Source organism: Plectropomus leopardus, chromosome 3, assembly GCF_026936395.1.
Source record: "Plectropomus leopardus strain MGB_pleo_1.0 chromosome 3, ASM2693639v1, whole genome shotgun sequence".
NCBI lineage: Eukaryota > Metazoa > Chordata > Actinopteri > Perciformes > Serranidae > Plectropomus > Plectropomus leopardus.
In genome coordinates this window covers 32,205,173-32,219,525 of record NC_142178.1, presented here as the reverse complement: position 1 = coordinate 32,219,525, position 14,353 = coordinate 32,205,173, and the positions used below count along the sequence as shown (strand labels likewise).

General features: G+C 37.4%; 3 protein-coding genes across 4 annotated transcripts; 2 read left to right on the top strand and 1 right to left on the bottom strand.

Moving 5' to 3' along the window:
- Nucleotides 1–2,022: 2,022 nt before the first annotated feature.
- pold4 (DNA polymerase delta 4, accessory subunit) lies at nt 2,023–6,942 on the bottom strand. 2 transcript variants are annotated; one of them, XM_042484285.2, is made up of 5 exons: nt 6,785–6,942; nt 4,988–5,103; nt 3,885–3,968; nt 3,426–3,537; nt 2,023–2,179 (listed from the first exon to the last, which is right to left on the bottom strand). In XM_042484285.2, the coding sequence occupies exons 2-5, from the start codon at nt 5,091–5,093 to the stop codon at nt 2,155–2,157; spliced, it is 327 nt and encodes a 108-aa protein (XP_042340219.1). In that variant the 5' UTR covers nt 5,094–5,103; nt 6,785–6,942; the 3' UTR covers nt 2,023–2,154. The 2 variants fall into 2 exon arrangements, with proteins under 2 accessions (XP_042340219.1, XP_042340218.1); XM_042484284.2 differs by having other exon boundaries at nt 6,728–6,884.
- Nucleotides 6,943–7,534: 592 nt separating this feature from the next.
- Nucleotides 7,535–11,254, top strand: LOC121941487 (GTPase IMAP family member 9-like). Its single transcript, XM_088073332.1, has 2 exons — nt 7,535–7,608; nt 8,754–11,254. The coding sequence occupies exons 1-2, from the start codon at nt 7,566–7,568 to the stop codon at nt 9,764–9,766; spliced, it is 1,056 nt and encodes a 351-aa protein (XP_087929458.1). The 5' UTR covers nt 7,535–7,565; the 3' UTR covers nt 9,767–11,254.
- A 77-nt stretch (nt 11,255–11,331) lies between these two features.
- On the top strand, nt 11,332–13,847 carry LOC121941483 (GTPase IMAP family member 9-like). The gene is made up of 2 exons (XM_042484279.2): nt 11,332–11,473; nt 12,288–13,847. Exons 1-2 carry the CDS (start codon nt 11,404–11,406, stop codon nt 13,379–13,381), a joined length of 1,164 nt encoding a protein of 387 aa, XP_042340213.1. The 5' UTR covers nt 11,332–11,403; the 3' UTR covers nt 13,382–13,847.
- Nucleotides 13,848–14,353: the final 506 nt, after the last annotated feature.

Here is a 14,353-nt window from a genome sequence, read left to right as displayed (position 1 = left end):
AGGCCAGTGGCCAGTTGCAGCAGCCGCAATACATGTTTCGATCAAACTTTATGGTATTTCTCAGACTGTACAGTGTTTCTAGGATTTAGGAAGTTTCTACGATTACAGGACATTCCTGGGATTTCAGAATATTTATATGATTTAAGGACATTTCTAAGACTAGGGTGTTTTATAGGATTTAGGATGTTTCTAGGATTTTAGGACATTCCTGGGATTTTAGGACATTTCTAGGATCTTATTTGGTTTTTAGGACTTTAGGACATTTCTAGAACTTTAGGATATTCCAAGGAATTTAGGATGTTTCTATGATTTCAGGACATTTCTAGGGTTGTAGGGCACGTCTGTGATTTTATGACATTACTCAAATTTTAGGACGTTTCTAGGAATCTAGGACATTCCTCTGAATTTTGGATGTTTAAAGGATTTTAGGACATTTCTATGATTTTAGGACATAAGGGGCTGAGGTAATATCTCTGTCAGGAGATGTGGATGACTGGCACTTTTTTCAAACAGGCTGTATTTTTATGCTGTTTAATCCACTCTGGCATCTAATGTATAATTTAGGTAGAAAAACAATTCCCAGTGTGAATCACTTGATTTTTATTTATTTATTTATGTAAATCAGAAAATGTTTAGGGGGCCACTCCTCATCCTGTTGGAGGTCAGATTTGGCCTGCATACATTGAATATCACTGATCTAAATGCTCACTCCATGACAGTTTCAGAGTATTTTACAAAAATTATTACATATTGGACGATCAGAACATGACATACATCTGTATTTCTTCTAATACCAACAAATAGGCCGATTGGACTTTTATTTTCAATAATTATCATCTGACTTCCCGTATCATCGCGGCTAATTTTCCACATTGACGCCGCTGCCCGTGATGAGAGTGATTAACGGTGTTTGGCAAAGAAGAAGTCCGACGAGATAAGAATGAACCAATCAGAAGCCCGGGAATCAAACTGACGCAACACATCCACGTATCAGCATTCAGAATACTTTCAAAATCCCGCCCACCAGAATCTGTTCCACAGAAGCGCCCGCCCCTGAATCCACATCTCAACCAATCAGCGGCCGGTGCGTCTGCTGTCGCTCAACGGGCCGACATGCGAACCAATCAGTTTTAAGCTTCAAGGGTTTGACGACACTGCAGACCAATCGAGTAGCGCTGGAGGCGGGATTTTACGTTTAAAGTGTAACTGGCAGCCCTCGTTTTCCTCCTGCTGTCCATCTGTCAAAAAACCCCAAAACAAAAAAAAAAAAAATAGTGGGCTTGTAATTATCAATAACATTTTCCAAATCAAATCTGCAGTAACCTCCACTATCAATACAGTTTTTTTAAATGCAAAGATACTTTTATTAATGTACAAAACTACGTTGTGGTCAACAAAAAAAAATAGTTGCAGTATGCAAAATGTGTGGTTTGAAAATGACAGAGGCATAACAACTTCGTTCAACATCTGCAGTGTCACAAAGACCGTTAAATTAAGGCTAATATTACCATAGCGAGCTAATGCTTGGCACGTCTTATTATACTGTTATGGCATTACAGTTGGTGAAAACTGCATAATGACTTGTTGAGGATGTCAAAGTATAGACTTGGGACCTCACTGTCTTGACTTGGGAGTATAGACTTGAGACTTACTTGTGACTTGCATAACATTGACTTGATCCGACCTCTGGAATCAGTTCCAATAACCCTGTTTATCACTTTATCCTCTAATACAGGGTAACAGAGATGCTTCATGAATGCTGAACTCCTTCCAAAATTTCCATCTCTTGGTAACATTGCAGAAAACATTCACCCACTCATTCTCCATCCTGTTGAGCTCAGAGCAAAATAGAGAAACTGTGCTAAGTTGGGTCAGTTATAAAAAGACGGAGGCAAATGTATGTCAGTGTGCAGACCACATGGGAGATGCCAGAGGGAGGCAAATTATGTGAATGTGTAACTCATTATCTTTCATGTCTCTTTCAACATTTTATCCATTAGAAAAAGACAGAGGAAGACAATATTTTGGTAAAATTATTATTCTTTTTTTAATAAAAAAGTAGTAGAGTGTCGAAGAGACAATGTGATACAAAATGCAAGAAAAAGCAAACAAAACTGGATGACATTTTTCCTGCTGTCTCTTAAAATGTCTTCCTCACAATGGGTATTCGCTCCACAGGCTGAAAGACAAAAAACACAATCAGTACCTACAAATCAAGACCAACTATATTATGTTATGAATGTGTAGCCCTATTTGCACAGGACCTGTATTACCTGGGGTGATAAAGAAATAACCAGCAGCGTTTGTGATTCATGTAGCGAATTAGATAAGCCAAGTCTACATTTTATCTAAATTTACTGACAATATCCCCTGAGAATGATGCGCACAGTCATTTGTGAAAACACCGCTGGCAGAATGCTAACCTCCTTTTTTGTGTGGATGTGGATTAGCAAACACAAACAATTCTGCTACAAATTGTCACCATCTCATCATCTTTCAAAATTTCCCTCTTTTGATTGATTTGAGCTTGCTTTTTGCACAAATAGATCTCCACGCTGTGTAGTGCAATGCGCCTCCTGCACCCAAAATGCTGTCAAAACTTTCATCTATACTTTACAAAGTAGCGTACATAATTCTTGAGCTGAGATGCCAATTTGCAGGGGAATCTTAATATCACAAGACCTTTGTGTTTGGCAAAATATGGTAGGTCATTTGCGGTAGAAACTTTATTTATCAAATTACGGACATGGCAGAGTCACCCAGGATTAAGATCACAGATGACTTCCACAATTATTTCAGATTACTAAAGGTTCTCCATTCTGCACAAATCGAGTTTGTGTCTCCAGAGCCCAAATACATTCTCCATGACGTAGTGAATTTAGTGACAGTAAAGGGTCATCCACACCAAGCACTATAACCATAACCTTGATGTGAGCATCCACACTGATGGACGACAACATTCTGTAAACAGGGGCGCAGAGCATACGCTGCATGCTCCATACATCTTTTTCAACATAAAAACATATATTTTGTGGTCCAAATTAAATGTTAGGATCCATGTTGGATGAGACTTCTGAATAAGACAGATTCTGATTGGCTGTTGGAATTTCTATTAATTACGAAACTGCTGTAGGAGTTATCCAAACGGTAATTTTTCTTGGTGTGAATGACCCTGAAGTGACATACTGTGTGGCAACTTGTGTTCATGCAAGTCTGCCATGTATCTCGGCTCATGAATTACACAACTGATATGCCGTCACATCTAAAATGCATTTGTTATTATTTGTATGGATTCTAGAGTCACAACACATCATACTGTAATGTAACATTTCTCATAAAATGTAATTGTATCGTTGTTATGGTGCAGGGTATGGGAATTATAAAGAAAACAAACCCAAAACTCTGGGGTTTTGTGTGTGTGTTACCTCTGGTTGTACTCGGAGTCAGTGTTTGTTTGCAGCAGCAGGTATCTGATCTCCTCAGGTGGGCTCAGACCATGAAGCTTTGCTCTCTCCCATCTCTGCAGCCTGCTGATACCTGGAGAGAGAGAGATGATGTGATAAATGATTCAGTGTTTTATGCGATTAAAAGCTGTTTTTTGCAACCACCATAATGTTACCTTTACTAAAAAGAGCCGAAAAAACATGAACATTGCGAAAAAACTGCAGCAATGCTGCTTTGTGCATAAAAATGATATACATGATGAAAACGCTTGGTAGATCACCTGCACTACATATTGTATAAATTTGTTCAAGTAGTTTGACTACTCAAAAATTCTAATCTTGTGCACTAATTCAAACCTTTGAATAATATTTAAGCTGACACCATTTCATCTTATTCCAGAGCCAAATATGCTTCAGTGTGTACACGTGTAGATGTGTTACCTGTGCAGGGCCCAAATCTCCAGTCCAGATCAAACTGTCTGAGCTTCTGCAGCTCCTCCTCTCGGAGCGTTAAAGTTTCAGTCTCTACTCCAGTAAAAAGATTCAGAGAGAATTCAAGTCACCAGAGTATCGGAGAAACCCAAACAGCCCTAACATTGAGAATATTAAACTGAAATCATCATAAATAAAATAACATTTGAACAGGGTTCCTACAACTTACGGAAAGTTGGATTTAAGACTTTTTTTTAACACCACTCAGAGTGGAATTCAACACTATTTTCACAATAACCCAAACTGAAGGAAAAAAAACAAAATATGAACTGACATCCATTACTTAAAGTGGGGAACAATTTTTCCCATTTTTTTCTCAACATAAAGCATAACATTTTTGGTCAAGTTTAAAAAAAAAATCATTTGATTGGATGTTGCAAATATATAGGAGTGTTGTTGGTTCCTCTTTTCTGATTTGCAAGCTATTAGAGTTGGTGAATTATTTAAAAAAAAAAGAGAGATTTTACAATGCATTGTCAGAAAAAAACACATCTTAATATCCTTCTCATAATGTTTTGCATTTTTAACACGTTTTAATACCAATTATGGCCTAAATGAATTTAATGCCTTAGAAGACTTTTTAAGGATCTGCAGGAACCCTTTTAAAACTAAAAATCGAATTTTCTTTATAATGTTCAAAGCGGTTTTTTTTAAAACAAAAACTATAGAATCTTCAATTACCAGTTATTTTAATTAACTCTGAATTAAGTAAAAACTGCTTTGTTATACATAATAGAGATTATAGATTAGAAATAGATTTTGCAGGGAATATACAGTATGTGTATCAGTAGAAGAATACCCTTAAAAGCTACCTGGACCTAAAGGTATCACAAATGTAACTATAAAGCTATATGTATGAATATGAAAAATATATTTTAGCCTTCTTCTCCAATCTGTAGATACTGATTGGTCTTTGGATTTTATTGACTGTTTATAAAGTGATTTTTCAAACAAAGGATGCCTGTTTCACAGAGGGGAGATCAGAAACAACACAGAACACAGCTGCAATAATCAAAACTTGACCTCTATACAAACACTGTGCTGCTCTTCACCTTGCTGCTGTGGAGGAGGAGACGGCGTCTTTTCTCGTTTCACTCTCTTTCTTGCTTTCTTCACCACCTTGAATGAATCAGTTATCAGTCCGCGCTTGGTTGTCATGGTGACTGATCTGAAACATACATACAGGGATACACTTTACTGCATGATCGACACTGGTGTTCATAGTTTGGTGATTTTTTCCAACTGAATAATTTTATTACGAAAGAAAACTCTACACGCACAACAGAGAAGGCAACATTCTAAGGTCATGATTACCAATTACCATTCTTTTCCAGGGTCTCTACAGATATATGATACTTAATAATGAATTTTAAGACATTTTTGAGATAAGATTTTTAAAAAAATTACCTTTTCTTGTAAAAGCATTGCAGGTTATTATAAAATTAAGACAGAAGATTTATTTATATTTATATATAAGATTTATTTGTAATTTTTTAAACAAAGTTTAAAAAACAAATTTGAAATTTGTCCTTGATCTTGCTACATCTTTAGAGTTGAGGGGTGAGTTGATTAAAATCACCAGTAAGTGCAAGTATAAAGCATGAAGACAGTATTAGGTTCAATGGGGGGTTTAAAAAATTCACAAAATCGTAAATGTTAAATTTCAAAAAATGTACGTATTTTTTGACAACAATACAGTAAAAGCTTAGAAAATGTTTTTGACAATATGGCTCCACACAAGTTAAAATGCAGTTGTATTTAATGACATAGCAGGCTAAATATGTCTAAAATTGTATTTAAGACATTTACAAACTTTTATATGGCTTGCAAACACACTGTAAGATTTGTCTGCTGCACAAAAATGAGGGGGGCTGTAGAGATAACAATGCAAATATTTAGTAATAGCCCGTTTGCAGCTCCAGTGAGAGAATCTGCCAAATCTTCGATTTGACTACATCTAGAATGTACCAATAATTCATATTTATTCCAATTAAACTCACATAATTTCACATTATGAGGGATATTATTTGTTGCTAACTCATTACAGTCACTTACTAGTGCTGGCAACATATATTTAACATTTTTTATTTGAATTTACATAGCAGGCTCTACTTGTCAGTGAGTATGTTTTGATAATTTTGCTTCAAACCATTTACTATAAACTCTCATGAATAGCTGAACATGTTTGGACAAATGCTCTTCTACTGCTCATAACTTTCAAAATAAAAGCAGTGCTAAAAAATAGTAAACTACAATTTTATTTGATAGTTCTGATACAGCGTCAATCATATATGTAAATAGCTATGCATAGTTTGTAATTACAAACAGTTGAAATGACAAAACTCTTCAGGAAGTTGCGCTTTGACATGGCCAACCAAAGTTCCATTTAAAAATAAGGTTATTTAAGTTGATATACACATGAAGAAAATAAGTAAGCGGTGGGATAATTTATTTTAATGTTTACGAATATTGACGATTTCATCATGAATTCGGCACGAACAAATAAAAGCTATATTAATTAAAACGTGAACCACTATCTTATGAAGCCATCGCTTGCCCCTGCTGCCACGCCTTTCCTCTTCTACAAAAATGATACAGTTGTTTGGTTGGAAAGACGTGTTACAACAACTTAGCAATCATCCTTCAGCACCGTTGCTCTAATATATTTCAGACGACTTTATGAAAACAGGCAGAAGAGTCGCAGTATAAGCGTTATTTATGAGAGCTGCAGGAAACATTTTTCATTACAAGATATTAAATAATATAAACGTTTTTCAGCGTGCGTCACTTGCCGTTCAGCTGTTTTCTCCGATTTTCCAAAGTCTTCTCTCCCGGTCTGTTAAACTTACCTGGTTATTTAAACTATCAAAGCTCCGCCAGATTTATCGCCCCGTTCAAAATATTTTCTCCTCATTCAGTCTGCAGAAAAACCAGTCAACCAAAACAATGACGTCTTCTTCTTCCGTCACTTCCGGTGGGCTCGAGACTGTTGGGCTCTTTGCTGCCGCCTGTCGTCACTTTAGGTAAGTACATTAAAAACCAAATCACTATTGAATTAGCACCTTAACCTCAGGGTGTTTGGTTTGTTTGTAGATATAGTATTTAGTCAAAAGTACGACTAATTAAATATACAATAGCAATGGTAAAAAATATATTTAAAGATCCTCCTCTTGAATTTTATACATGGCCCAGCCATATACTAAAGTTTTGGCCCAGTCTTGTTTCATAAGATTTCGCATCCCAGGGCAAACAGGTGGAAAAGGCTCAAGAAGCACATTTTAAAGTACACTGGGTGAAAACACACTGTATGAATTCATTTAGAATACTTGTTGTCACATGGTGATTATGGTGAGGACTTACTCATATAAAGCTTATCTTGTTCTCTTTGTTAAACCAAGGCTATATATACTCATCCGAAGTTGCTAAAGACTGTGTATTTTGTTTTAAATATATTCTCATGTATACCCCACTCATAACAGATTTCCTCCTGTAACTGTAAGTTATAGAGATTCAGTTTCATTCTGACTTTGTGGGTGTGGTGTGGTGTAAACTCAAAGGAGCTGCAGCTGATACATTTGAATCTCTGCTTTCGCTTCAGCTGTAGTCTACTCTGAACTCTTTAACCTCAGCATGGCCAACCACTATTACAACCCATACATGGCCAGCAACTTTGGTAAGTCATGATACTGTATTCATGTTTTAAAGTACAGCTGTTTTACTGTTGTATAATAGTAAGTTCATGAATAATACTTCTGTGGCTCTTATAAACTTGTTTTGTTTTATTTTATTTTATTTGTTTTTGCACTTAATCGTGACCTGACTCATTTAATACTGAGTATCCACTGATACTGAGTTTTGAACCGATACTTTTCCTTTTTCCTAGACAATACAGCTACACAGGGCACACTTCAAGTACTTAAAATGTATTAAAATCAAACCAGTGTATATGAAGTTGCACCTACTGTTTACATCCACATGTAAAAACATGGGTGCTTCACACACACTGCACCTTAGATAACAGCAAAAGGCAGGAGACTCACACTGTCCTAATATGAATTAAATGCTAATAACTTTGGTAAATACCATAAATAAACAGTCTCATAGAGAATTTTGCTGTTGTTTATGGTGAATGGTGTTTCCCCGTTTGCTTTTACAATTGACTATACATAAAAATAGAAGATGCGTACCCATTCACCCCAGCTGTGCTTAAGTGAAGCAAAAATATCCCAGATATGGTCGTTGCCATCTTGCTCTGGTGACGGCATTCGGAGCCAGCATCTGCACAGTAGTAAAATCTGCACAGGGGAGGAGATTGGGGGTTTCTGCCATCCGACCAATCACGAGCAGCCCCATTAAATTCTAGCCTATGGATTGGCTGTCACTGCTATCAATAATGGGGGCAAATCCCCTTTTTGTAGAACTGAGTAACTTATTAAAACCAAACCAAACCAAACGTCATAAAAACAATCAATTGAACAAACATCAAGGTGATGAGAACGACCTTCCGAGACAGACATCTTTGGGAAAAATGTACTTGGCATGTATTTTGAGCTTTTACTTTGGCCTATAGCTCTTTCACGAACATGGAAGGGTGCTCCATGTTAGTGATGGGCTGTCATGCTGTCCATCCCTTTATACAATCTCTGGCTCTAGCACACACAGAGTAGATAATGGACAAACAGACGGCATATAAGCTGGACAGTTGACGACGGCTGCGCTCTTTAACGTCAATGTTTCTTTCCTTTTATCTTAATTAAGTGTAATGTATGTGCAACCTGATACAGATTCTTACTCATTGTGACTCAATTCTCTACACAGGATATTCTGGACAAAATAATCAGGAGCTGAGGATAGTGCTGATGGGGAAGACTGGAACTGGAAAGAGTGCATCTGGAAACACCATTCTGGGACGACAGTGCTTTAAATCCAAGTTCAGTCCAACCTCTATGACTGTAGACTGTTCCCTGGGCAAAGCTGTGGTGGACGGGCAACAGGTTGCTGTTATCGACACCCCGGGCCTGTTTGACACCAGATTTGGTATGGATAAAACAACTAAAGATATCAGCCAGTGCATCTCTTACACTGCTCCTGGACCCCATGTGTTCCTGGTGGTCATTAAACTGGGCCGATACACCGACGAGGAGAAGCAGACGGTGCAAAGGATTCAAGAAATCTTCGGCCAGGCTGCAGACAGATACAGCATGGTTCTCTTCACTCATGGTGACCAACTTGAAGGAAATCCAATTGAGGAATTCTTGGCTGAAAGTCCAGACCTGCAGGAGCTCGTGGCCAGATGTAATGGCCAGTACCACGTCTTCAACAACAAGAACAAAGATCGTTCTCAGGTCACTGAGCTGTTTCAGAACATCAGAAACATAGCCCAGAGGAACGGAGGAAGCCACTACACCAACGAGATGTTCCAAGAAGCTGAGAGGAAAATCCAAGAGGAGAAACAACGCATCCTGAGAGAGAAAGAAGAGCAAAATCGCAGAGAAAGAGAGGAAATGGAGAGGAAAATGAAAGAAAAATATGAAGAAGAAATGAGGAAAATAAATGAACAAATCCAGGCTGAGAGGGAGAGGGAGAGAAGAGAGAGAGAGTTGGAGAGGATTAGGGAGAGGGAGAGGAGGGAGAGGGAGATGGAGAGGGAGAGAGAGCAAAGAGAAGCAGAGAGGAGGAGAGAGGAAGAGGAGAGACAGAGGCAGCTTGAAAATATGATGAGACAGTTAGCAGAACAGCGTGAAAGAGAACTAGAAGAGCAGAGAGAAAGGCTGAGAAGGCAGGCAGAAGAGGAGGAGGAGGAGTCAGATAATGATTGCACAATTCTTTAATTTGATTTTCAAGCCTTTGTATTTGAAGTGACACTGTTTAACTATTTAAATTTCTCAGATAAAAAAAAATTGAACCTCTTTCCCAGCATGGGATGGTACAATTTATCAGCCACCCCAAGCTGACAAGTCAAATGATGTTGCCATACATCATCACCAATAACGACGATTAAGTACTGTAATGGTTACCGCTGTAAAGCTGACAAATGACTCAAGACAACACATACTTTATGAATACCTGAGGGGAAATTGAATTTTTTCACTCTGTTGTCACATAGGCTGGCCTCATAAACCTTTCTGATAAAAAGGACAGAGTGACAACATTTTCCTGCAACTGGAACAAAAAACAAACAGAGATTTGGTCTCTCTTGTCATCAGAAACAAGCTTGCTGGCCTTTTCTTCTGAAAGGCTGGCCGAATGGTGAGGGGTGAAAACTCATGTTTGTCATCTCCCTCGTCATGGAAAGTGCAATTATGAAATAAAAAGTCATTTGAAAAATTAAAAAGAAAGAAATTATAATAATGACAATAGTTAAACAAAAAATAAATCCCAGGCTAAAAATGAAAGGGGAAAAAATAGCAGTAATGAATTGAGTCGTAGTAAGGCTTGATTTTTAAAAAATAATTTCTGGTACATTTTTATATTTCATTCTGTTTATTCAAAAATGAATATTGATTCAAAATTGTGTGATTTTTTTAGAAAATGTTGGCTGTTACGGAGATTTCAACCATTTCCGCAAGAGGAAAACAGTTGTTTTATTTGCTAATTCAGTGTTAGTATTTGTGCTCAGTAGTGTTTTGAAAATATAACCTAAATCAGGGGCCGGTTATGAAGGAGACAAATTCTCAATTGTCTTTATTCTGATTAATATATGTGTTTACTGTGTGTGATGTGTATTAATTAGCTTTTGAGTCTGTGTTGACAATTATGACGTTAATGGCCTGCTTTGGCAGTTTTTTCCACTTTGTATGCTATACAGCATCTCTACAATCTATAATATGTAATTTTCAGGCATTTTTATGTAAAGTAAAAAAAATTGAAATTTGCTGACATACTGTACTATGGCATTTTCTGCCATTTTTTTTGACATCCTAGATTGTGATGTTTTTTTATCTGTTTTTTCTCACTTTTTCTTCTTTGTATCTATGACGCATCTCTACAAGCTATAATAAGTTGTTTTTTCATGACATTTGGCTGACATACTATACTGTTGCTTTTTATATGGCATTCGTTTAATTTTTAAGTAATGGCATATGGGGGACATGTTGTGACACCCCCCCCCCCCTTCTTTTCTGAAAACAGCTAAAGGTTAAACATATAAAAAAAAAACTCTGGGTGCAGACAGAGTGTATTAATTCATTTAGAATAACTATCTCTCTCTGTTAAACCAAGTATATATATACTAATTCAAAATTCACAAAGACTGTATATTGTGTTTTTTGTCATGTATATAACTTGTGTTAAAAATAAAAATTACATAACTACCAAAAGCTTTAGCTTCAGTTTCCCTTTAACTGAAGGCATCTCTTTGTGGGTGTGGTTTATTTCATTTTAAGAGGAGCTGCAGCAGACACACAGGCTGAAATCATTTGTGCTCGCTCCAGTTGCAGTATCTACCTTTAACCTCTTTAACCTCAACATGACCAGCAACTATTACAACCCGAACATGACAGGCAGCTACTACAACCCAAACATGACCGGCTATTTAGGTAAGTCATGACACAATATCCTTGTTTTAAAGTAGTGCTATTTTACAGTGTATAACAGTGATCACAGCTGACAGTTGGCTGGGTAGAGCTGCAAATAGGTCTACATTTTTTTCTGTCATAACCTTTAGTTTCAAGATCATGATCTGGCTACAAATTCTGGAGTATTTCATACAAGGCTCCTGCAGTTTAACAAATTTTGAATGCCACTTGAAATGTAATTTATCACCAAATTTCATAACAACTAAAACTGAATAAGTAAAAAACAAAACCTGAACCAACATCAATTAGGTTAGGAAAAATTTTGTTAAAATGTTTAATTGTTAGGTAAAATATAACCCCACCCCCAGTTAAGTAGTTGGATGACCTACTTTAAATGCTGAAAAATCTAAACAGACAAAGAAAAAAAAACCCTCCTCCTGGGTGCGGTGGAGATGCAAGTAGAACAGAACTGGAGTATGCGGGGTGGTTTTTTGGCAGGTTTACTATACTGGGTGGTTTTTTGGCGGGTTTACTTTACTAACTTTTGTTGTTGGTTCCATTGTCCTGATCTACCTGATATTAACCCATTCAGCCATTCAGTAAAATTAATTGAAAAAAATGTTGTCAATTATGTTAAAGTAAAATTAACTAGATTAAAAAATAAATAAGTAAAAATCCTACTTACTTTCTCCAAAACTTCTTAAAATGCTTTTAAAAGATTGATTCAAGACATTTTAATAACAGATTTGAGGCTTTTTTTAAGTTAGTTAATGCCAGTTGTGCTCTGAAAAATCTATGTCTATAGTTCATCATTGCAACTCATTCTTCTACACAGGACATACCATACATAATAACCAAGAGCTGAGGATAGTGTTGGTGGGGAAGACTGGAATTGGGAAGAGCGCCACAGGAAACACCATTCTGGGGCAACCCTGCTTTGACTCCAAGTTCAGTCCGATGTCTTTGACCGTGAACTGTTTCAAGAGCAAAGCTGTGGTGGATGGGCAACTGGTTGCTGTTATCGACACCCCGGGCCTGTTTGACACCAGATTTGGTATGGATAAAACAACTAAAGATATTTGCCAGTGCATCACTTACGCTGCTCCTGGACCCCATGTGTTCCTGGTGGTCATTAAACTGGGCCGATACACCGACGAGGAGAAGCAGACGGTGCAAAGGATTCAAGAAATCTTCGGCCAGGCTGCAGACAGATACAGCATGGTTCTCTTCACTCATGGTGACCTCCTTGAAGGAAATCCAATTGAGGCATTCTTGGCTGAAAGCCCAGACCTGCAGGAACTCGTGGCCAGATGTAATGGCCAGTACCACGTCTTCAACAATAAGAACAAAGATCGTTCTCAGGTTACTGTGCTGCTCCAGAAGATCAGAAACATAGCCCAGAAGAACGGAGGAAGCCACTACACCAACGAGATGTTCCAAGAAGCTGAGAGGAAAATCCAAGAGGAGAAACAACGCATCCTGAGAGAGAAAGAAGAGCAAAATCGCAGAGAAAGAGAGGAAATGGAGAGGAAACTAATAGAACAATATGAAAAACAAATGAAGAAAATGAATGATCAGATGCAGGCTGAGAGGGAGAGGGAGAGAAGAGAGAGAGAAGAGGAGAGGAAGAGGGAGAGAGAGGAGATGACCGAGGAGAGGAGGAGGGAGAGAGAGGAGAGAAACGCAGAGAGACAGAGAGAGAGAGAGGAGAAAGAAAGGGAGATGACAAACATGATGAACCAAATGAAGGAGCAGCATGACAGACAACTGAATGAGGAAAGAGAAAGGATGCAGGCAAAGCAGGATAATGAGGCCAGAGTCGAAGCTGAGGGGAATAATCCTTTATATCATGTGATAAAAGCTGCTGAAATGGTCGTTGCAGGAGTTAAAGAATTTGGAAAGGCACTTGGGAAGTTTTTCAGACTTTGAGTAGCTCAGGCAGTTTAGGAACCCTCAAGACTCTCCCATAAACAGTGCGCTTTAAAATAAATATATGAAAATATGTGTCATCTGCAGATCTATAATCACACTTTACTGTATTTGTTCAAGTAGAGCTATATTCTGAAGGTTAGTGAGGCTTAGTCGCTCATCATATTAGACTCTCAGGTTGCCATGTAGCGTTCTTTTTGTATGCTTTTTTGAATATAACCGAAGGGGAAATTCAGTGTTTCTATTTTACAGTATGGATTGTTACATATCACACATCATATCTCAATCTGTGTTTACATTAAATGACCTTTTTATGTTTTCAGTCTTTTTTTATGTAAAAACTGAACAAATTGACAGAATTACATTCTTGGGAATTGTGTTTTGAAGTATTTTATGTGACAAATACATAAACGGATCATATTTTTGTGTGCTTAACTGAAAATAAAGATGTGGTGCCAAAATTGAACTTTTGTCAAAGTATTTATTAACTGTTTAACTAAGAGTCTGAGGTCTTCATGTCACACACTACTTTATATGAAACAGTACTTCCTCACCAGCCCTGTGTCCTAGAAATCAGGGGAGACTGGGGTTGGTTGGCACACAGCTGAGGTCCCAGAAACATAAATGCAACATCAAGACGTTTTCTTTCTTGATCTGCACTCATCTACTAGTAAAACTTCTGGAAGTTACCAGTTTTTGGGGATAAGGGTAACATTTCAGTTTTATATTTTTGAAAGATAAAGGTGATCTTTTGACTGAACATGTCATAAAGCTGTGTCAGATAGAGAAAATTTGGAAATGTGTTTTTTTGTTGTTGCAGACAAAAGAACCTGTTAGGGTTTGAGTTTGAATTTGAATGTCTGTGATGGGTGACGGTAGCTGGTGAACATATTTTATCAATAAGTTGGGTCAAATTAGATAAACAGGAAGTGAGATAACTTTTAAAACTGCAACTGAGGACCTGGATTTGAC